Source organism: Myotis daubentonii, chromosome 16 (genome assembly GCF_963259705.1).
Source record: "Myotis daubentonii chromosome 16, mMyoDau2.1, whole genome shotgun sequence".
Classification (NCBI taxonomy): Eukaryota; Metazoa; Chordata; class Mammalia; order Chiroptera; family Vespertilionidae; genus Myotis; species Myotis daubentonii.
The window spans coordinates 54,028,693-54,052,029 of NC_081855.1; the positions used below are offsets into that span (position 1 = coordinate 54,028,693).

Here is a 23,337-nt window from a genome sequence, read left to right on the forward strand (position 1 = left end):
TCGATAGGCCCCGCCCCCTAGTGGCTCCGCCCCCAGGCACCTGCCGCCGGGGAGGCCCTGTCCACTCCGGGGTCTGCCCCTCCGACTCAGCTGGACCCGATGCCTCGGCGCCCTTCCCTCTGCGTCCGAGCCTTGTCCCCGCTCCATCGCCCGTTTCCGCCCCAGCCCCAGGGCCCGCGATCCTCCCAGGCCCCCACGCCATCACTGGGCCCACACTTTCTCAGCCAGCTCTCTCCCTTGAGTTTCTTCCTTGTCAATCCTGTCCTCCCCATTCTTCTTCTCATTATGAGTATTATTACTATTATTTAGTATCTGCTTTCGTTGTTCCCCTTTTTCTGGCCTGTGAAACCCACGTGTCCAGACAGTCCATTCTGCGCAAGGAAGGCAGACTCAGTGGCCGCTCCAGGAAAGCAGCGCGGGGGTCTGATGAGAGCTGGAGTCCCTCTGGGTCCCACAGCTCCTTTCTGGCTACCTGCCTTCCCTGAAAATCCTTTTAAGTCCGTCCATTTTAACAAATGTGTTGAGGGACTGGTATTTAGCAACACTGTCAAGAATGGGAGCACAGAGGCTTAAGTCACAGGGCCTATTCTTTTTTATTTTTCACAGAAAAGAAGGGAGAGGGATAGTTAGAAACATCGACCAGCTGCCTCCTGCACATCCCCAACTGGGGATGTGCCTGCAACCAAGGTACATGCCCTTGGCCGGAATCGAACCTGGGACCTTTCAGTCCGCAGGTCAACGCTCTATCGTCTATCCACTGAGCCAAGCCGGTTAGGGCCACAGGGCCTATTCTTAATGAGCAATTATCTAGGGAGAGAATCAAGAAAAGAATCAGCCGTGATTCAACCAGTGAGCCTTTGATGGAGGCAAAGTAGTAGTAGTAGTAGAAGTCATTAATAAGAATGTGACGACAATGTCGCTAACAACAGAATCCCACCTCTGAGGTAAGTATTATCCACATTACCCATGTGGGGAAACTGAGGCTCAAAATATTTAAGTTACTTGCCCAAAATCACACAACTAGTAAGGAGCAAAGCAAAAAAAAAAAAAAAAAAAAAAGGAAATTCAACTCACCCCAAAAGAGGTTGCACTTTTCTGTAACATCATCTTGCATGCTCTGTCTGGAAGCTTCTGAAAATCCCAGATGCTTCAAAAGGAGGTGGAATTCCGCTTCAATAGGAATGCCACAGCTGAAAAATGAGGGGCGCGCCATTGAGGCAGCAAAGGGGTGGCAAAGGCAGAGTAGGACAGGTGTGGAGGCGGGAAGGACGGGACAGGGTGTCAGCATGTCACTGGGTGAGCGGACTGGACAGAGCAGGCCTGTCCTTGCTCCAGGGGTGTGTTTTCCCTGCCCTGGAGGAAATCCTGGGCAGGCTCCCTGGCTTTTCTGATCGCTCTGAGATAACGAATGAATGGCACCTTTATCTGGCATTAAAAAAACAAATTCAGTCCACTCTACAAAGCACCCAACTCTAGTCCAGCCCAGAGCGACATTACAAACTCTGAATCCGCCCATCCGCAGCCGCTCAGTGGTTGAGCATCGACCTATGAACCAGAGGGTCACGGTTCAAATCCTGGTCAGGGCACATGCCCAGGGTTTCAGGCTTGATTTCCAGTAGGGGGCGTGCAGGAGGCAGCCAATTAATGATTCTCTCCCATCATTAATATTTCTCTCTCTCCCTCTCTCTTCCTCTCTGAAATCAATTAAAAAATAAAAATAAAACTCTACCCTGGCTGGTTTGGCTCAGTGGATAGAGTGCCGGCCTGGGGACTGACGGGTCCCGGATTCAATTCCAGTCAGGGGTACATGCCTGGGTTGTGGGCTCGGGAGGCAGCCGATCAATGATTCTCATCATTGATGTTTCAATCTTTCTCTCCCTATTCCTTCCTCTCTGAAATCAATAAAAAATATTTTTAAATAATAAAACTCTGAATCTTAGTCATTAAAGAGATGCAGATTGAAACCACAATATGATAACCATTATATACCTACTAGAGGTGGGGTCCCTCGGCCTGGCCTGCGAGGATCGGGCAGAAACTGGCTCTCCGACATCCCCCAAGAGGTCCTGGATTGTGAGAGGGCAGTTCTCGGGTGATGCACCCCAGAATCAGGTTCCCTCCTCTCTGGTTCCCCCACCTTCACTCTTCTCTCCCTCCATTTCCTGCTGGTGCTCCCCACCAGCGGACCCACAACAAGAGAGCAAATGACCCACAGGTGCAGCCCATAAAAGCTTCAGCCCCCGGGCATGGAGCAGATGGAGACAATGGAAAGAGGCTGGAAAGGGCAAATGGAGCATGTCCCACAGCCAGGCAGGTGGAGAGAGCGGGAGCAGAAGGAAGGCCCAGAGCATAGAGAGCCTGGGACAACCAGCGGGGGCGAATGCTGAGCGGCAAGAGATACAGCTTGAGACAGGCCAGGGCCAGTGCATCCTGTTAGGGAGCTTTTATCTCATTCTCTGAGCAACAGGAGCCTTCGAAGCAGGGGAATAATGTCATTATGCCTTAGCAAAGTCATTCTGGCTGCTGCAGGAAAGACAGTGGCTGAATACAGCGAGTCCAGCTGGGAGGCGAGAGAGGATGGGGGTTGATCCTAAGCCAGTGATGGCGAACCTATGATATGAGTGTCAGAGGTGACACGCGAACTCATTTTTTTGGTTGATTTTTCTTTGTTAAATGGCATTTAAATATATAAAATAAATATCAAAAATATAAGTCTTTATTTTACTATGGTTGCAAGTATCAAAACATTTCTCTATGTGACACGGCACCAGAGTTGTTAGGGTTGTTCAAAATGCTGACACGCCGAGCTCAAAAGGTTCGCCATCACTGCCCTAGGCAGTCACCGGTGATATGGTGACTAAGGATGCAGGTGATGATGGGGATGTGGAATCTTGATTGTCAGTTGGATGCATATTCTAGGCTAGGTACTATTGCTACTTCCCCACCAAACTTGGCGTCAAACCATAAACTTGGTTACAAATGAAGCAGTCAGTAATTCAGCTGAGGGGGCTTGTGCCTTCTCCACAGCCGCTAGGGTCTCAGCAGGGGAGACTAGAATGGCCAGGGGAGGGGTGAACTCGGCACAGCTGGGTGCTGGAACCACCTGGAGGCTTCTTCACTCACACCTGGCATGTTGGGAGGCCGTAAAGATGGGGCTCAGCGGGGGCTGAATCTGGAATCATCAACATGGGACCCACTGTGTGGCCTGGGCCTCGCACAGCAAGGCCCCAGTTTCTGAGAGTGAGTGTCCCAAAGGGTGCAAAACAGAAAAGGTGTCTGAGCCCCCAGCCAGTGTGGCTCAGTTGGTTGAGTGTAGGCCTGTGCACTGAAAGGTCGCTGGTTCGATTCCTGGTCAGGGCACATACCCAGGTTGCGGCAACCCATCACCAATGTTTCTCCCCCCCCCCCTCTCTCTCCCTCCCTCCCTCTCTAAAATCAATAAACACATCCTCAGGAAACATACCCTCGTATCCTCGGGTGAGGATTTTTAAAATGTAAAGAAAACAAGCTGCCACATTGTGGGTGATTCTCTTCTCCACACTTTGTCCCCCCACACCCCGTCCTTCTCTCTCCCGACCTTTGTCTCTAAGTCTCATCTCAGTAAAGGGCACTTCCCCCCAAATCGGTGTCACCCTTGACGCCTCTCTTCTTGCCACCCCAAGTCCAATCCATCACTGCATCCCGATGCTATTCCCCAAACATGTATCATCTCCACTGCCCCCTCACCAGAGCCCCATTGTCCCCCATCCACAGCGGCCTCCGCTCCTGCCCCCTCTAATCTCTTCTCTGCAGAACAGCGGGCAGCTGTGAAGTGCAGCTCACAACACTCCCCCACTGAAGGCACCTCGGAGTCCTTCGCTGGGAACAACTTCTTCAGGCTGCATGGTGACCTCCCAGCCCACGTGCTCCCCTCCCCTGGAGTCCCAGCTCCACACACGGATCTTCCCACATGTCCTCAAACCCCCTGAGCTTGCTGCCCCAGATCTCTGCACAGACTGTTCCTTCTACCTGGGACAGCCCTCCTCCTCCTCTTCGTGTGCCTGTCCCCTTCTCATTCTTGGGGTCTTAGCTTTTTTTTATATATACTTTTTTATTGATTTCAGAGAGAGGAAGGGAGAGAGAGATAGAAACCTCAATGATGAGAGAGAACCATTCCTTCTCACCCCCTACTGGGGATCGAGCCCGCAACCCAGGCATGTGCCCTGACCAGGAATCGAACCCTGACCTCCTGGTCGACACTCAACCACTGAGCCACACCGGCCAGGCAGGGGTCTTATCTTTAAAGCCTCTTTTCCTGACAGATTTCCCATCCCCAGCGGTTGTTATTTCAGCCCCTGGTGTTCCCTAAAACTTTACCACCGTTTTAAATATGTTTGTCTCTTTATTTGGTTTACTAGAGGCCCGGTGCACAAAAATTTGTGCACTGGGGGGAGGGTCCCTCAGCCCAGCCTGTGCCCTCTCGCAGTCTGGGACCCCTCAGGGGATGACCACCTGCTGGCTTAGGCCTGCTCCCCGGGGATTGGGCCTAAGCTGGCAATCAGACATTCCTCTAGCAGGCCGGGAGCCCTCGGGGGATGTCCATTTGCCAACGGAGAGCAGGCCTAAGCTGCAGTCGGACATCCTTAGCGCTGCTGAGGAGGCAGGAGAGGCTCCCACCACCACTGCTGTACTGGCAGCCATCAGCCTGGCTTGTGGCTGAGCAGAGCTCCCCCTGTGGGAGCGCACTGACCACCAGAGGGCAGCTCCTGCATTGAGCGTCTGCCCCCTGGTGGTCAGTGTGTGTCATAGTAACCATTCATTTCCAGTCGTTCTGCTGTTAGGGTCAGTTTGCATATTACCCTTCTATTATATAGGACAGAGGCCTGGTGCATGGGTGGGGCCGATTGGTTTGCCCTGAAGGGTGTCCTGGATCAGGGTGGGGGGCCTGCTGGGGTCCCTGGCCAGCCTGGGTGAGGGGCTGATGGCTGTTTGCAGGCTGGTCGCACCCCCTTCAGGGTGGGGGGGTCCTCACTGGGTTGCCTGGCCAGTCTGGGTGAGGGGCTGAGGGCCGTTTTCAGGCTGACCAAGCCCCCCAGGGACGGAAGCTCCCAGCCTCTTTTTTTCTTTTTCTTTTTTTATTCTGAGATTTATTTACCTTCTATAATTGAAACTTTGTTGCCTTCAGTGGAGCTCAGAGCCGGCCACAGCAGGTGGGAAGCTTGGCTTCCTCCATCACTGGAGCAACCAAGCCTCTTGCTTGCTCCAGCTCCGTGGCTGCCCGCCGCCATCTTGGTTGGGTTAATTTGCATATAGTCGCTCTGATTGGCTGGTGGGCACGGCTTAAAGCACAGCAAAGTATGGTCAATTTGCATGTTTGTCTTTCATTACATTAGATGTCTGTCTCTCCTAGTGAAATGCAAGCTTCGTGGGAGCAGAGAATGGGTCTGTCTTGCTCCCTGCAACCCCAGCGCCTAGCACTGGCCTAGACACAGAAATTACCTCTTAGGCAGTGAGTGAAGATAACTCCTGGGCGATCGTAGAGGATGGAGCCACTTTGGTTGTCCAGGTCAGCAAGCAGGAATGATACATTCACTGGCTGTTCCTCAGATTCATTGTTTAGTACTTTGCGGAGCTTTGCAAGTAGGGCAGGTGGATCTGAGCTGGGACAGTGAAGGATGAAGGACCAAGGAACCCGGCTACACCGCTGGTTCTAGAGCATTCATTTGTTTACTCGCTGGGCCTGCTCCATGCCTGCCCTTAAGGAGCTCCCAGTCTGATAGGTGGACCCTGTGCAATGGGAGCCCAGGCATCTGGCAGTGCCTGGAGCTTCGCTACAGGTCTCTTAGGTCCATGGCTCTGGCCTTGACTGAGAGCCTCGCCGCCCCCTCAGCCCCCGCTCCCTACCAGGAAGGGAAGGTGCTTGGACAGGACTCCCAGGACCCCTGCCAGAAGAGGGGTAGTGGTCGATGAGGAGCAATCCTCCAGGTAAAAGTAGTTACAATAACAATGACCCTAAAGGCAAACACTGCCTGCTGCTCGCATGGCTCAGGTCCTGCTCTCAGCACTTGGCCTGTGTTAACTCGGGGAATCCTCCCAACAACCCCATGTCTTGGGACTGAAAGAGTAGGGTGAGCCCTAGCCGGTTTGGCTCAGTGGATAGAGCATCGGCCTGCGGACTGAAGAATCCCAGGTTCAATTCCAGTCAAGTGCATGTGCCTCGGTTGCAGGCTCCTCCCCAGCCCCCTGAAGATTAAAAAACACACACACAAAAAGAGTAGGGTGAGGCCGCAGAGGACACTCAGCATATGCATCCTAAATGACAGGCCTGGGAGGTTTAACTGCAGGGATTCAAGGTAGACATATGGAAGCACTTCCCGACCACAGGGACTGTGAGAACCTTGTGGGGGACAGACTCAGATGGTTGATGGGGGGAGGGAGGGGCACCGGATGACCTCACTCATTCAAATATACCCAGCGCCTTACCCAGCCAGGCACTGACCTCAGACTGGTGGGAGGTCGGGACAGATGGGGCAAGAGTATTCAGTGCAGCCGGTGCCCAGCGCGGGAATGTCTGAGGACAGCTAGGCCTGCAGGGGTGGGGGCACCCGAGGAAGGTGTCCCGGCCCCGCGATCCCTTGACCTCAATCCAAGATGAGCGGGAGGGGAGCGGAGAGGGGTGGGAGTGGGGGGTGGCGGGGGCCCAGAGGCTCGGGCTGGGCACCTTAGTCCTCCCGAGCGCGACTGGGAGTGACCGAGACCCTCAACGTCAGCACTGCCTGCGCCGTCATTTCCTGTGGGCTGGGCTGGGGGTAGGCAATGGGCCAGCAGGCGGAGGCGTCAGAGTCCCTAGCCCACCCACCGGGAGGGCGTTTGCCTCGTTGCATCCGGCTCCGAGCTCCCACGGGTCCCTATCTGGGCTCTAGGACCGGGAGCTCCTCGCATGGGGCCTGGGGAAGTGCTCCCGGTCCCGGCATGTGAAATCGGCCGCAGGGGAATCACAATGCCCAAGGCTTGGGGGACGTTGAGTCTGTCAACGTGGCGTCTGGACGCTCCTGACAAGGAACACGGTGCAATAGGTCTGTGTGACCCACAGATGAGGCACCCGCGGGGGGGGGGGGGGGGGGGGGGAGGCGGGGCTCCCAAGATCAGCTGATTTATAAGTCCCAGCCGTCCGTGGCTCTGTGCTCTGCTGAGAGGAAAAGGCCTGAAACGGATCCCAGGGCTTGTTGGCTGGGAGCTCAGGAAGACAAAGGAATTTCCTGCTTCAAAGGCAGATCTCATCTTCCTCCTCATGCAATGGTTTAGAAAATATGACTACATCAGCCCGGAAGGCACAAGAGTGATCCCACTGGCCAAGGAGCCTGGGTTCCCATGAACCGAACAGGGCAAAGGGCCCAGCACAGGCCTGGTATGCAGCAGGAACCCCATCCCTCAGCATCCGCAGCTCTGAGTCACCTGGGCCTCCATCCTCCATCCTCTGTCCCCTTAGGAAGCTCCACAAACCTGGCAGAGTTGGTTGCCCAGCTTCAGCCCACCCCCACCCACCCCAGCCTCGTGGGACCTAGGGGCGTCCAGCCTGAATGACCCTGCCTAGTGCTCAGGCAGCAAGGAGAATCCAGCCTTGGTGACATGCTCGCCCCTACCAGGCACTGCTCCTGGGACCGGGGCACAGGGAGGGTGGCTGGTATTTCAACAGTAGTGCCAGCGTATAGTGCAGTGATGGCGAACCTATGACACGCGTGTCAGAGGTAACACATGACCTCATTTTTTTGGTTGATTTTTCTTTGTTAAATGGCATTTAAATATATAAAATAAATATCAAAAATATGTCTTTGTTTTACTATGGTTGCAAGTATTAAAAAAATTCTATATGTGACACGGCACCAGAGTTAAGTTAGGGTTTTTCAAAATGCTGACACGCCGAGCTCAAAAGGTTTGCCATCCCTGATATAGTGGGTCCTAATAAAAATGAGTTCGCTGGCCCTTGCTGGTTTTCTCAGTGGTTAGAGCATCGGCGCAGACTGAAGGGTCGAAGGTTTAATTCTGGTCGGGGGTGGGTGCATCGGTTGCAGGCTCGATCCCCATCCCAACCAATCGATGTGTCTCTCTCGCATTGATGTTTCTCTCTCTGTGTCTTTCCCTTTCCCTTCCACTCTCTCTAAAAATCAATGGAAAAATATCCTCAGGTGAGGAATAACAAAAAATAAAATAAAAATGAGTTACATGAATGCTGGAGTCTGAAAACTCCTTTAAGGAAAGAATGCTTGGGTAGGTGAAACTTTTTTTATCTGAATGGGTATAATTGGATATAGGATATAGGATCTGGATCCCAAGGAGAGGGCAATGGAACCTTAAAGAGGGAGGCCCAGAATGCAAGCAACACACCCTCGAACCTCGCCTCTTCTGGCCTGAGGTTTCTAGCCACAGGCATTGAAACATTCCTCCTCTTACAGGTACTAAAATTGTCAATGAACATTCACTCATGGAAGGCATCAATAAGCCAGCCTGTTCTCGGCACTGAGCAGCCAGCTGTGAACAAAAGATAAGTTCCTTGCTGTCAGGGGATCCAGAGCCAGAGAAACACAACAGGTAAATAAAATAAAATAATTTCAGACAGAGAGACCTAAACTAACTGAAGGAGCCCAGCCTGGAGGGAAGGGGCGGGTTCATAGATTCTAGTCTAGTGACAGCCAGACCAGGGCAGCAGGGAGATCCCGCCCCAGGCTCCGCCTCCATCTTTGCATACGCCTTCTGATTGGCTGGCGGTGGCAGGCCCCGCCCCGTGGAGCGGGCGGTTGGGGAAGCTCTAGTCTAGTCGGTTTGGGGAAACGCCGGGCAAACCCGGCCGAGATGCAGCCGCCGCTCCGGGTGGCGCTGGGCGGGCCGGGGGCATCGCGGGCCGGAGCTGGGCCAGGCGCGTCCGCCGTGGCACCCGCGCACTCTTAGCTCCCCAGACCTGCCTGCGGGTCCGGGCGCTCCTGGTTGCCTCATCGCCCGCCGTCCCCTCCCCTCTACCCTTTGTGCCGCCGCCGCTCGGAGTTCCCGGCTCCGCAGGACCCCGGCCGGGCCAGATCCCCGCGGCGCATCAGCCCGCTGTGGGCGCCGGGTCAGCGGCCGATGGCGAAGGGGCGCAGCGCGGGCGGGGGCGCTGCAGCCGGAGTCCGCGACGCGGGAGCCCGGGCCCGCCTCCGCCGCATTGTCCCGGGCCCCGCACCGCGGCCCTGAGCCGCGCCGCCGCAGCGCCCGCCCGCCCCCGCAGGGCCATGCGGAGGGCCGCCGGGATGGAGGACTTCTCCGCAGAGGAAGAGGAGCCCTGGTACGACCAGCAGGACCTGGAGCAGGGTGAGCACGGAGGAGGGGGCTGGAGAGCGAGGTGCGCCCCGCGACCTCTGTCCGCTTCTCCATTGTTGGGCGGTGTCACCCCCGGGAGGGCTGAGCTGCACCCCGCGGCCCGGACTCCGATGGGTGATGCGTGCGGAGAATGGGGATGTGGAGAGAAGGGGCGCGCTGCCCTGGAAGACCGGCCCGGGCCCGCGAAGACCTGCAAAAGTCGGGGGAACAGTCTTCCTCTTCCCCGAAGGACGGGGGCATACCTCACCCAGCTCGCCCACCCCAACTTAGAGGCAGGCACTGCCCAGGGCCCCTGATATGGCCGGGGCCTGAGTACTGGCTGGAATTCTTTGGAGGCCGGGAGGTGGCTCCTTGGTTGTTTTGCTGGGAGGGGTGGAGTGTGTGGGGGGAGGGGGAGAATGATCTTATCCCAAATCCAGAGACACCCTTCCCTGCCAGAATTCCTGAGTTCTAAGACTCCCAGTAAGTTTCCCCAACTCCCTTCCCCTCAACCCAGGGAGGGGATAGGGGTGCAGGCACCCAGCCGGGGGAGAGGTGAAGATTAGGAGTCCCCTGGTCCCCCCCCCAAAAAAAACCCGCCCCCTCCCGAACTGCTCATGGTTTGGGGGTCAGGTTTGGCAATTCTGAGCAAGAGCCCAGATTAGAGGGAGCCACCTCCCTCCTCCATCTGAGAGCTGCGAGGGCGACTGGAAGTGGGTTAGAAGCTGGTGATGAGGTGGCCAAAGTGACATCACTAAGAGTAGGGGACAGGCTGTTAGGACCGGAAGGAGGAGTAGGCCGAAGGGTCTGGCCAAGGCCTGCTAGACTGGAGTCAAATCCACCCTCTCCCGGCCAAGAGCACCTCATTCTTGGAGATCAGGGCTGGAGGGGTGTCCAGGAGAAGTGACCACAGCCCCCAGGTGGACACGTGTGGACACAAGTCTGATGGAGTGTGTGCTGACACCCCGGCTCTGGGGCTCCACCCACGGCCCCCAAGGCCTGGCTTTGCCCTCAGGGAGACATCTACCCAGATCCTGGAGCCTTTGTTACTGGCCCTGACCCACATCCTCCCGTGGCCAGATTTGCTGGTAGATGAGGCTCAGTCCTTGTGCTCAGGAATGTGGGGTAACCAGAGCCTCTGAGGACTAGTGTGGGACTGCACGTGCTGGGCTGCACCCTGCTGTACTCTGTGCCCCAGAGTCTCCCCTCAGCTTCCCTGCCTGGAGTGAGATGCCCAGTACTGGCTGTGACAACCCCTTCCCAGCCCTGGCCACGACTTTTGCATCCCACAGACACCTATCAGGCTCCGCTTACAGGTCAGACACTATCCTGGGCACTGGAATAGCCCCAGCCCTGGCCCACTAAGTGGACCAGGTGAAGGTGGGCTTGTCATTGAGTGTAGGTGACAGGATGCAATGAGAGGGCTTCATGGAAGAGGCGGCCCAGAAGGAAAGATTGGAAGATGGCCTCCCCTCCCGGGAGGCAGATGCTGATATTACTGCTGTCTCATTTCTTTCCTGCTCCCTTACCGAAGTCTCTGGCAGCATGCCCGGCCCAGATGTGGGGGGAAGGAGCCAGGGAGTTAGGGTGGGAGATGTGTTGCTCCCAGAGAGGGAGAGGTGCCCAGATTCCCACTGGGCTGGGTGCCTGCTCTGGGACAGGGTGGGGGGTGGTCCCAGCTGGCCCCCTGCTCTGGCCTTGCTGGCCTGCAGCACTCAGCCCCCCGCTACTAGCCTCAGTAGTGCCCAGAGCCCTGGAACCAGGAGGGAAACCAGAAATGGGGCAGTCTCAGAAGACAACCGAGCTTTTGACCAAACACCAATGAGTGCTGAGCCTGGGGAGTGCCCTCTGCCCTGGGGGGACTCCACATTCCAGCAGAGGAGGCAGAAAGGAGATCAAACTAGCAGCCTCGGTACCTAGTCGCAGGGGTGCTGTGGCAGGCAGACGCCTGAAGGCCCCTCTGAGCTGAGGGTGCAAGGTGCTCCCAGGGCCGAGGGAGGAGGGCAGGCATTCTAGGCGGAGGGGACGCCTGCACAAGGCATGGAGCAACGTGGAAAGATCATGCATGACTGGAAGTGGGCCTTAGAGTGCTGGGGTGGGGTTGGAGGAAGTCCCAGGCACAAGTACTGGGCACTACCCCCGTGGGCCAGCATGGAGAGCTGGAGGGTGGCATGAGTGTTTGCCAAAAGCCGGCCCCCATTGGGGATCAGATGCCTGTTGGGCCCCCCTTCTCTACACCCAACTCCCCAGTTCTCTGCCAGCTGCTCCCTAGGTGCCCCTTAGTGTCCAGGAAGTAGTTTGCCCAGCCAGCCTGGTTCTGGGGCAGCACCACCTTAGGGCAGGCCCTAGCCTCACTTCCCAGAGCTTGGCCACCAAGATCCGGTCTGACTTTGATGCAAGGCCCTCGGCTCTCCCTGCCCCCTGCCCACGGCCAGCACGTGTAAAAATAGAAAACCCATGAATTAGTAAGCACTGGCTCTCCTCCTCCCCATCGCAGACCTGTGGGTGCCTCTTTCCACCGAGACGGGGCTGCTGAGTCACAGATTTGATGTCCTGGGCGCCTGACCTTGAGACTCAGCCTCCGGCGAGAGCTCTGGTGTGACACTGAGATCGGGTGCCTGGACCCCAATTCTGTGGACACAGAGTTCCTGACATTCAGGCCCTGGAGCCTGTAAGCAGGACACCCGCAGCCCTGCCAGGTGGTAGATGGCCTCCCCCCCATCCCCCCTTTATCTTGGTCTCTCCTTCCCTGTGCCTGTCCCCTGTCCCTTTCCTGCTCTGGAGTCTGTGGGGCCCCACCAGACCCCAATCAGTGAGCGCAGTGGGATTTCAGCATTTCTTTTCAGATACCCCCGTCTCATGGCCATGACCTCTCAGGCTTCCGGGGCGTTGCTCCTGGGCAGCACCTCAGCTGATTTGGGGGAAACCGCTGAAGCCGCTGCAGGAGACCCAGAAACCCGGGGTCCAGGCCGGGGAAGTGCCAGGCGGCTCTGTACTGTCCCTGGCTTGGTCCAGTGGTCCGGTTGTGGCTGGCTGCTCATTCCTCTGGCTTAGCCAGCTCCCGCTTTCTCCCACTCCCAGGCCTCCCACCCTGGAGCCCTCCGTTAGCTGTTGCCCTTCCCCGGCACTGGCTCCACTCAGTCCCTGGCCCTGCACCTTCTAGACCAGGGGTGGGCAAACTTTTTGACTCGAGGGCTACAATGGGTTCTTAAACTGGACCGGAGGGCCGGAACAAAAGCATGGATGGAGTGTTTGTGTGAACTAATATAAATTCAAAGTAAACATCATTACATAAAAGGGTACGGTCTTTTTTTTTCTTTTTCGTTTTATTCATTTCAAACGGGCCGGATCTGGCCCGCGAGCCGTAGTTTGCCCACGGCTGCTCTAGACCAGCGGTTCTCAACCTTCCTAATGCCGCGACCCTTTAATACAGTTTCTCATGTTGTGGTCACCCCCAACCGTAAAATTATATTCGTTGTTACTTCATAACTGTAATTTTGCTACTGTTATGAATCATAATGTAAATATATGATATGCTATATGTGTTTTCTGATGGTCGCAACCCACAGGTTGAGAACCGCTGTTCTAGACCTTTCTCAAGATCCCTCCTGGCAGCTGGGACCAGCTGAGCTTGCATTATGATTCGTTCCCCTGTGATAGTCCCTGAGGTTCTCCCCAACCCCAAGAACTTCTATTGTTCCCTCTTCCCCATTCCTGAGTCACCAGGGGCCCAGGTCACAGTCACTGCCTTCCAGGGCCAGTCCCTGGTCTATAGTGTGACTTCAGATGCTCACCTGGGAGGACGAGCAGAGAGGACCGCGTTCATGACCATTCCTCACCCCCTCTGGGCACTGGGACTCTGCAGGGGGTCTACGCAGGCCACCCGCAGAGCCTGTCCCCCCACACCGGGCGACATCAGCAGCAATGGCCTCTTTACAGACTGCCTGGCAGTTCCCAAGGGAGGACCGGCTGCTGAGTGTGGCCCTGGGGGTGGTCTTGTTGGGCTCCCGACTTCCCACTGAGCACCCAGCAGAGCAGGGCTGCAGTTTCACAGCCCTAACGTCTAGCCTCTCGCTTTGTAGACTTGCCCAACTTACAGCTGATACATTCCTACCACAGTGTCCTCACTGCCCACTGGGTTCCTGACAGGCAGCTAGTGTTTCCTGGCATCATCATCAGGAGGTTAATGAATGGCTCAAGGCTAATGGTGCTGCGCTGAGATTTGTCTGAGCGAGTATTTTGTCTAAAGGCGGGGAAGGTGTTTAGGAGAGCGGCTTGTTTGTCCAGGCTGAGCCAATGTCATTGCAGCCTTGCTCCAGGATCGCGGCTTTGCATTCCTCAACCAGGGACTCCTCTGGGTGACATCTGGGCACAGCCCCCACCCCCCTCACCTGCCTAGGTCCAGCCTGGGGGCTGCATGCTGCCTGTTTTAAACCTGTCTTAAAATCTCACCTCTGTGTGGGAACAGACTCCAGGTTTGTTCCTAGTGGACGGCTAGGACTTTGGTCCAGGCCTGGTGGCTGGTCAGAGTCCCCTCTGGCTTTCTGAGGTGAGGTCAGTCCTCCCCCAGCTGCTGAAAGAAAGCCCAGGCTCTGCTCTCAAATGCCCACTCGGAGTCACTGCTCTCTGGGGCTCTCCGAGAGGGAACCCCTCCACCCCCCCACCGCCCTGGCTTGTTGTGTATAAGGGAGTAGCCTGCTGAACCCACTGTATTTCTTTTTATTATTTTTAATATATTTTTAATTAATTTCAGAGAGGAAGGGAGAGGGAGAAATAGAAACATCAATGATGAGAGGGAATCATTGATTGGCTGCCTCCTGCACGTCCCCTACTGGGGATCGAGCCCACAACCCAGGCATATGCCCTTGACCGGAATCGAACCCAGGACCCTCCAGTCTGCAGGCCAGCGTTCTATCCACTGAGCCAAACCGGCTAGGGCACCCACTGTATTTCTTAAACTTGCCAGGAGGGAGTATAGAGGCCTTCCATCCTCTAGCAGTGGTTCTCAGCCTTCTGGCCCTTTAAATACAGTTCCTCATGTTGTGACCCAACCATAAAATTATTTTTGTCGCTACTTCATAACTGTAATGTTGCTACTGTTATGAATCATAATGTAAATATCTGATATGCAGGGTGGTCTTAGGCGACCCCTGTGAAAGGGTCGTTTGACCGCCAAAGGGGTCGCGACCCACAGGTTGAGAACCGCTGCTCTAGGGATCCTAGAACCACCACTGTCTGGAAAGTACCCAGCTCGATCCCGGGACCAAATCCCTTCGGCCCTGTCAGAGCTGCCTTCACGCCTCTGGTTGGGATTTATTTATTTATTTATTTTTTTAAAATATATTTTATTGACTTTTTACAGAGAGGAAGGGAGAGAGATAGAGAGTTAGAAACATCGATGAGAGAGAAACACCGATCAGCTGCCTCCTGCACATCTCCTACTGGGGATGTGCCTGCAACCCAGGTACATGCCCTTGACCGGAATCGAACCTGGGACCTTTCAGTCCGCAAGCCAACGCTCTATCCACTGAGCCAAACCGGTTTCGGCCTCTGGTTGGGATTTATACCATTGGCCTAGCGCAGTGGTCGGCAAACTGCGGCTCTCGAGCCACATGCGGCTCTTTGGCCCTTGAGTGTGGCTCTTCCACAAAATACCGACTTCTGCTCATGGGCCACGAAGTTTCAATCGCACTGTATGTGCGCGCCCACACGTGGTATTTTGTGGAAGAGCCACACTCAAGGGGCCAAAGAGCCACATGTGGCTCGTGAGCCGCAGTTTGCTGACCACTGGGACTGAGGGCCTCATCATGGGCCAAGGATCCAGCTTTCCTGGATGGCATTTTGGCAGAACAGATCAAATAGGCTCCTCCCCTTCCCCACCACACAGCCCCCTAAAACCAGGCCAGGTCCCCTCCTAGCTTCTGACAGGTGTTCATGTACCTCGGGCTGGGATGGGGAGGGGAGGTTCCAGTCCTGCAGACACAAGGATCAGCGCTGTGGGGGGAACAGGGCGGCTTGTTTCCCAGGGAAAGGAGGTTTCAGAGAGGGGCACGCGCCACTAGGACCACATGCTACCGACTGGGACCAGGAGACCTGAGCTTTCAATGTGGCTACAACCCAGCTGGGGACCTGGGCAAGTCCTTCTTCCCTGTCTGGCCTGTCACCCATAGAATAAGGATGTTACGCCAAAGAGCTCTGAAGCCTCAACCAAATGCTAAAACGCAGCGAGCCCCTCTGCCCTGCCACCTCTCAGTGGGCTCCCAGTCCCCTCCCAGCCCAACTCCAAGGCTGCCCATTGCCAGCCGCCCACCGGCCCCGGACGAGCTCTCCCTTATTATCGTCCAAGTCATTTTGCCCCTGGGTCTCATCACAGTCTCCACTTGCACCTGCTCGGTGCCAGGTACGGATCTAGGTCCTGGGGATATCAGAGAAGGAACAGGCAAAACCCCTGCCCTGTGAGCTGATAGTCAGGAGAGGCGAACAAGGTAAGTGAGCAAGCTGTTTGGTGTGTTAGGTGATGATCTGTGCTAAGGAGAAAAAGCTAAGTGGGGAGGGAGTGCGGGAAAGGGGAGGGTGCCGTTTAAAATCAATAGTCGGGAAAAGTCCCCTGGAGAAGTGACACTGAAGCACAGACTTGAAGGCAGACAGGGATGAGCCCTGGGAGGTGGGGGGCGAGGACATTCCAGGCAGAAGCAACAGCCAGTGCAAAGGCTTCGCTCCCGGCCTGCATCCCCTCCCAAGTGGGGGCTCCCCCAGTCAGCCCGTGTGTCCTGGTCGCCTTGGGGTCCCCGAGGCCCAGCTCAGAATGAATGCTCAGCACATGAATGGGGGTCCTCTGGCTTCTTTCTCACACTGCTCGTCCCTTCTCCCACCCTCCGCCCCTCCCTCCAGACTTGCACTTGGCCGCTGAGCTGGGGAAGACGCTGCTGGAGAGGAACAAGGAGCTGGAGGCGTCGCTGCAGCACATGTACGCCACCAACGAGGAGCAGGTGCAGGAGATCGAGGTGAGGCCCGCCCTGCGCAGCGCCCGGGCAGCCCTCTTGCACTGTCTCCACCCCCCAAAGCACACCTGTTCCTAGAAGTGGGAGGAGAGCCCAGGCGGAGACGTTCTCCCGAACCCTGTCCTGAAAGGCCACTCACCCACCACCCCCTGCCGACCCCCAGTACCTGACCAAACAGCTGGACACACTGCGCCACGTGAACGAGCAGCACGCCAAGGTATACGAGCAGCTGGACCTGACAGCCCGAGACCTGGAGCTGACCAACCAGAAGCTGGTGCTGGAGAGTAAGGCTGCGCAGCAGAAGATCCACGGGTGAGGGCCGGGTGGGGGATCGTGGGGAGGAGGGGCGGCGAGGCCTGGGAGTGCTGGGGCATAGGGACCCAGGGGTGTGACGCCTGCTCCTTCTCCCAGAAGCCCGGGCTGGGGACCTGGGATGGTGGTGAGTTTGCCTGAGGAGGGCTGGCCCCTCCCCTTAAAGTTCTCCCCTGCGTGCCCCCCCCCCCCCCCCCGCCCCAGGCTGACGGAGACCGTTGAGCGCCTGCAGGCCCAGGTGGAGGAGCTGCAGGCCCAGGTGGAGCAGCTTCGGGGCCTGGAGCAGCTGAGAGTGCGCCGGGAGAAGCGGGAGCGCAGGCGCACCATCCACACCTTCCCCTGCCTCAAGGAGCTGTGCACCAGCAGCCCCCGGTAGGTGAGGGTGGCACTCGTGTCTGAGCGCCCAGGATGCCAGCCAACAGGAGAGCAGCGAGAGGGTGGGCAAGGAGAGCTGGTGCATCGTCCGGGCTATTGGCGAGACTGGTCCTGTTGCTGACAACAATCAGCAGCTGGCGTTCACTGAGCCCTGGCCATGAACCTATGACCCTGCTAAGCAGCTTAATGGTCATGGCAGTACCAGGAGGTGTTTTATCATCTTCGCTGCTCAGATGAGGAAACTGAACCCAGAGGTTAGGTGTCCTTCCCAGGTCACCTGTTAGTAAGCCAGGAGGGGTTAACCACTACACCTCAGTTCCCCTTAACCTCAAGGAGATGACTGGTTAATGTAATACATACGCTGTATTTAGAGGGCGTTTCAATAAGGGTCCTGGCAAACGACAGTGCCTCTCACAGAGTAATTGAGGGGCAACTGCTAAAGAGGTGTGGACCAGGCATAGGAGCAGGGGAGGGGGCGGACACGGCAGCGCCTGGGGGTTGCCATAGTGAGGAGCCATTACCCTAGGGCCTAGGGCTAGGCCCAAAGGGGCCAGGGCAGGGAGGTTCCTGGAATCTGGAAGGCATGGAGGGTGCTGCCTGGCCTGCACTGACCAGGAAGGAGCCTAGGGAAGACATTCCCACCATCTCGGCCGCTCCCACTCCCGCCCTCCGCCCACCCATCCCTCCCCTGGCTGAGCTCAGGAGAGCCAGGTAACCTGGCTGAAGCAGCCCCTTGAGGTCAGAGGGAGAAGGGCCAGAGCGGATCTAGAGGGACAAGCAGAATATGCAGCTCAGTGGACCAGAAAGATAGAAGTGTCCGGGGCTGGGCTCCCGGGCCTTGCCCATGACCAAGGCCCCTGCCCGCCTGCCCCCCTCTCTCTCCCAGGTGCAACGATGCCTTCCGCCTGCACAGCTCCTCCCTGGAGCTGGGCCCCCGGCCCCTGGAGCAAGAGAATGAGAACCTGCAGACGCTGGTGGGAGTGCTGCGCTCCCAGGTGAGCCAGGAGCGGCAGCGCAAGGAGCGGGCGGAGCGCGAGTTCGCCTCGGTGCTGCAGGAGTACTCGGAGCTGGAGCAGCAGCTGAGCGAGATGGAGGGATGCCGCCTCCGCGTGCAGGAGCTGGAGGCCGAGCTGCTGGAGCTGCAGCAGATGAAACAGGCCAAGACCTACCTGCTGGGCCGGGAGGACCACCTGGCCGAGGCCCTGCTGGCCCCCCTCACCCAGGCCCCTGAGGCCGATGACCCCCAGCCAGGCAGCGGGGACGAGTTCGGGGCCCAGGACGGCGTCTCCTCCCCGGGCCCCTCCCCCAGCCACGCCGTGCGCAAGAGCTGCAGCGACACGGCGCTCAACGCCATCGTGGCCAAAGACCCCGCCGGCCGGCACGCGGGCAACCTGACGCTGCACGCCAACAGCGTGCGCAGGCGGGGCATGTCCATCCTGCGCGAGGTGGACGAGCAGTACCACGCGCTGCTCGAGAAGTACGAGGAGCTGCTGAGCAAGTGCCGGCAGCACCGCGCGGGCGTGCGGCACACGGGCGTGCAGACCTCGCGGCCCATCTCCCGGGACAGCTCGTGGAGGGACCTGGGGGGCAGCGAGGAGGGCCAGGGCGAGGCCAAGGCGGGCGAGAAGAGCCTGAGCCAGCACGTGGAGGCCGTGGACAAGCGGCTGGAGCAGAGCCAGCCCGAGTACAAGGCGCTCTTCAAGGAGATCTTCCTCAGGATCCAGAAGACCAAGGCCGACATCAACGCCACCAAGGTCAAGACCCACAGCAGCAAGTGACCCTATGCCGGCCTGCAGCCTCCCCCGGCGGGCCAGGGGCCCCTCGAGCCTGGGCCCGCTGCCTCTGGTGAGTGAGGGCGCCTTTGGGCAGCAATACATCCCCGTGGAGGCCGCTCCAGAGAGCTCGCGGGGCGGGGGGCACCGCTGCTGCCCGCAGGTGTGGGGGCGATCCGCATGTCAACATGCCTGGCCTCCCAGAGCCCTCCCCCGTCCTGTGTCAGCCCAAGGCACAGCTCTGAGTTTCAAAGCCAAACGTCCCCCCTTCCCCGGGGGTTCCCAGCCCCCCAGCTTTCTGACCCTGATTCGTGGCCAGGCTTCTAAGCCATCTGGACCAGCTGTTGTTTTGTTTTGCCCCAAAGTTTGGGGTTTTTTGAGAGATTTGCAATGTAAGGCCCCCCTGACCCCTTGCCACAACTGGAAACACTTGAAGGGGGGCCCCAGAGCCAGCTGTGGCCGGTTCCTGGGGTCTCCTTGACCACCCACTGCTTCTCCCCAGCTGTGACACTGTCATTCCCTTAGCACCAGCTGTCCCACCCCTAGGGTCCTACCCAGGTCAGAGATGGCCCTGCCATGCAGAGCAGAGAGCCTCAGCCTGCCCCGCCCCACTCCAGCCCTAGTGAGGTGGCCTTCTCCCTGGAGACCCTCAGCCCCCTGCAGATCTGTAGCCAATCAGAGGAGGGGAGCAGAACCCCTCGCAGCCATACACGAGCGGTGCACCGTTTCCCTCAGAGCCAGCCTCCTGGGGTTCCAGCCCCGGAAATGCCTCTGGGCATTAAGCCTTGCAGGGGTCTGGGCGGTGGGGAGCCCCCATCTCTGCACCCCGCCTGCAACTCCTTGAGTTTGGCCTCTGTCTGCCCCACCTCAGGGACCATAACGTGTCTCATTCACTCCCATGCTCCCCATAGCTGACCCCACAGCAGTCACACCTGCTCCCCCAGAATGTCCTGGGCACGTGCAACAGCCAGTGGTCCCAGTGTCCACCCCTGCACCCTTTCACCCAAGACTCGCCCCACACTGACCGGTTTTGAAATGCGACCCGGATGGAGAACAGGTCTCCTTCCCATAAAAAGCCTGCTCTTAGCCTCCTGCCCATGTGGGGGCCTTGAGGACCCAGGGGTCAGAGGTTAATCATCTTTGGTTAGGGCTTTAGAAAGTCCAGCTGCAACTAAGAGACGCCAAGGTCCCCAGCTTGACCTGAGCCCCTCTTCAGGGCTTCCCATCTCTGCCGTCCAACCTGAGACCCAAGAAATCGGAGGAGCCAGAGAGCCCAGTGAAGGTGGTGGCCCGGCCTCCGCTGGGAGCCCAGCGGGAACCTTCATGCCTTACTTGTTTCTAGGGGCACAGGGGTCTGACACCCGCCCGACCTCCCCCGAGGCGCCACCTGCTCTCTGGGCCGCACTGTGCTGAGCTATCGGCCATCCTCTGGCCACACACCTTGGAGCGCTTTGTCCTCTGGAGCTGGGCAGCTCCCAGCCCTCCACGTGTAGGTCATCTAGGGGGGCGGGGTGGGGTGCACGGGGGTGGGGGAAGGGCTCCTGCCTGTTTGTTCCCCAGTTCTGTAGCAGCCCACCAGCATCACCTTTGAAGTATACATGAGAGAAATATATTTGCAAATGCTTTATTCTCTTCTTTAATAAAAAATGCACCAGTATTCTAAAAGCAGAAATGGCCCGACCCCTGTGCTGTCTGTGCGTCTCACACACCCGCCTCCATCACTTAGCTTTGGGGAGAGAGGGCTTCCTGAACCCCATGCCCGCACGACTGGCAGCCTGGGAGCTCTGATAGGCGGCCTCGGAAGCTGTGCTCACTGAGTGCCAGCTATGCGGGCCACGTTGCCGGGCAGGGCACGCCATGCTGGGTGCCCCTTCCCTGCTGGACAGATTTTGCAGCTCCCAACCCACACCTGCCAACAGCTTCGACTTCAGAAACCAAAGCAAAGGCTCCCGGATCTTTGGGGGCTCAGTTTCTCACTGCCTTCGCCACATTTCAGTTCCACAGGGAAAATTCTGCGGGCTCTGTGGTCCCAATCCCACGGGGAAACGCTCCCATAACCTTCCCCCGGAGGCCAGCTCGGGGAGCTCCCCACTGCACCCCTTCCCTTCCTGAGGGGCCAGGGGCCACCTCCCTTGGGCCCAGGAGGTGAGGACGGTGTGGTGTGGGGAGTCCACAATAGGCCCCAAATTGGTGTGACTGCTTTTTAACCCAACTGCCCCGCATGCAAAGGCTGTAGGTTTTCCTGTCTGTGTGACCTGCCCCCAGTGGGGTGAGAGCACGTGGGTGAGACACCAGAGCAGGAGCAAAGGAAGCGGTGACTTCTACCCAGCCACCCGTCTGTCGCCTTCAAATTCCCCTCTGGAAATATTTCTCCTGCCTCTTCTTCCTTCCCGTCACCATTTGATTCTTACTGGGCCGCCTCCCCAGGGTCTCCCTCCTCCCAGACTGACAACCTTCCCCGAGACCAAACCCTGTGGTAAAAGGAACTGGTCCCCCTTCCCATGATCCCAGGAAACAGACCTGCCTGCCCGCCCTGCACACCGAGCTGAAAGCCTCACGGTGTTCGCAGGCAACTAGGCAGAGAAGGAAGCGGCTTCCAGGAAGGGGGCAGCGTTGCCCACCATGCCAGGCGCATGCTCAGTGCTGCCTGCCCAGCCGCTCAGGGGAGAAGGGAAGGTGTGGAATACAGCTAGTCAGGCTGGACTGCCCACCCCAGTGCTGCAGGGAAAACAGATAAAAGCCATCAGCTCTCCAAAGTAAAAGGAAGTTCCTTCAAAAAACCTGTACACACTTAGCATGCCTTAGTAGCAGCTAATTCTTGTTGCCTGCTGACAGGCAGCTATAAAATCTCTATTTTTATTGAAGGGGGTCCTGAGGCTTAGAGTTTAAGTTAGTAGTTCAAAGTCACATAGAAATATTTGAACCCAGACCTGACCCAATCCCACTATGTGATACTGAGCATTCCCTACTTCCATGTAATGTCAAGGGGTTTAAATATATATATATATATATATATATATATATATTGATTTCAGCCCTAACCGGTTTGGCTCAGTGGATAGAGCGTTGGCCTGCGGACTGAAGGGTCCCAGGTTCGATTCCAGTCAAGGGCACATCCCCGGTGGGGGTTGTGCAGAAGGCAGCTGATCGATGTTTCTAACTCTCTATCCCTCTCCCTTCCTCTCTGTAAAAAATCAATAAAATATATATATATATATATATATATATATATATATTGATTTCAGAGAGGAAGAGAGAGAGAGAAACATCGATGAGAGAGAAACATTGATCGGCTGCCTCCTGCACGCCCCCGAACTGGGGATCCAGCCCACAACCACTTGGGCTAATGTTGAGTTTTAAGAGCCAATCTGGGTGATACCCCAACTCACAGGCCGTAGAGAAGGGCGGGTGCCTGAAGCCATCAGCCTCTGGAGGACCAAGGAGGAAGGCTGGCTGGCTCCGCCTTCCGTGCCCGCCTTTTAGAGAACAGGTGGCACCTCTCACCTGCTCTTCCCAGAAGGGCCTCTATTCTGGATGGCTCACCGCAGCACCACGGGAAAGGAGCCTGGCAGCTGCTCTCCATCCCAGGGTAACGTCTCATTCTCTCCCCGCCTCCTCCCCCAGAATCCAGGGCACCAGATGGCCCGAGCAGGCTGTGTTTATTTGGGGCTGTGGAAATCTGCAGCTTCCTTTTCCTATCCTTCTGGGTCAGGCACAGGGCTGGAGTCCAGCCGCAGAGCAATGCCACAGAACGGTGCTGACTTTGTTATTCATAATCCCAGAGCCTGGACCTGGCTCTGCTCCCCTGAGAAGCTTATTGCAGTCACCATGGAGACGCCTCTGTTCCCTCTGAGGTCTTGGGACTAAGACAGGGAGGGATCCAGGAGACTCCTTCCAACCTGGAGCCCAAAAGGCACATGCGATTGCCATCCTCTTCCTCGTTTGGGTTGACAAAGCGAGTGCTTGGGAGAGGGGGGGGGGGCCAGTTTATTCCCTCCTAAAGACTTGGCCTGTATCAGTAAAGCTAAGATGGTAAAACCTTGATTTGATGACGATCTCCTGTTTGAAACAGCCAACATCCCCAGGGACATATTTTTCTAGGTAATTATGCTTTTCCTAAAAATAGCACTCATTAAGAAACAACCACTAATATGACTAATAATCACTAACATTCATTCGGCTCTGTTTTCACTGACCACACTGCCTCTCAACAAAGTAACTCAGCCGACATTTAGCTGTTTCCAAACACTGCTTGCTCTACTTTGAACCTTTCTTGGAATTAGAACTCAATATTGGAGTCCATGCTTTAACAGCCCTGTAAAAGGGTCCTGCTTAGCCTGCCTGGCTGTCTGAATCTCTACCTACCTCCTCGGCCTCCCTTTATCCCCTGGCTGGGAGAAACTGCCATCACACTCCACAAAACGGCTGGTTCCCCCACGAAGGCCGTGGGGCGGGCGTGGTCCACTTTTTACAGCCCTTCCTTCTCCACCTGCCCGCCTCTCCCCATCTGGTATTTGTGCTTCCAGCTTTCACACGTGCTCCGCGGGTTCCTGCTTCCGGGCTGCCTG

The 23,337-nt window shown here is 57.0% G+C and overlaps 1 protein-coding gene across 6 annotated transcripts; it reads left to right on the forward strand.

The window, feature by feature from the left end:
* The first annotated feature begins 8,782 nt into the window (after positions 1–8,782).
* On the forward strand, positions 8,783–20,441 carry CDR2L (cerebellar degeneration related protein 2 like). Of its 6 annotated transcripts, none has more exons than XR_009449361.1 (6): positions 8,783–9,321; positions 16,201–16,313; positions 16,441–16,622; positions 16,827–16,994; positions 17,884–18,842; positions 19,681–20,441. XR_009449361.1 is itself a non-coding variant. In XM_059671151.1 (6 exons), exons 3-6 carry the CDS (start codon positions 16,275–16,277, stop codon positions 18,773–18,775), a joined length of 1,281 nt encoding a protein of 426 aa, XP_059527134.1. In that variant the 5' UTR covers positions 14,888–15,023; positions 15,127–15,794; positions 16,201–16,274; the 3' UTR covers positions 18,776–20,441. The 6 variants fall into 6 exon arrangements, 5 of the variants coding, with proteins under 5 accessions (XP_059527131.1, XP_059527132.1, XP_059527134.1 ...); XM_059671151.1 differs by lacking the exon at positions 8,783–9,321 and adding exons at positions 14,888–15,023; positions 15,127–15,794 and having other exon boundaries at positions 17,884–20,441; XM_059671148.1 differs by having other exon boundaries at positions 8,784–9,321; positions 17,884–20,441.
* Positions 20,442–23,337: the final 2,896 nt, after the last annotated feature.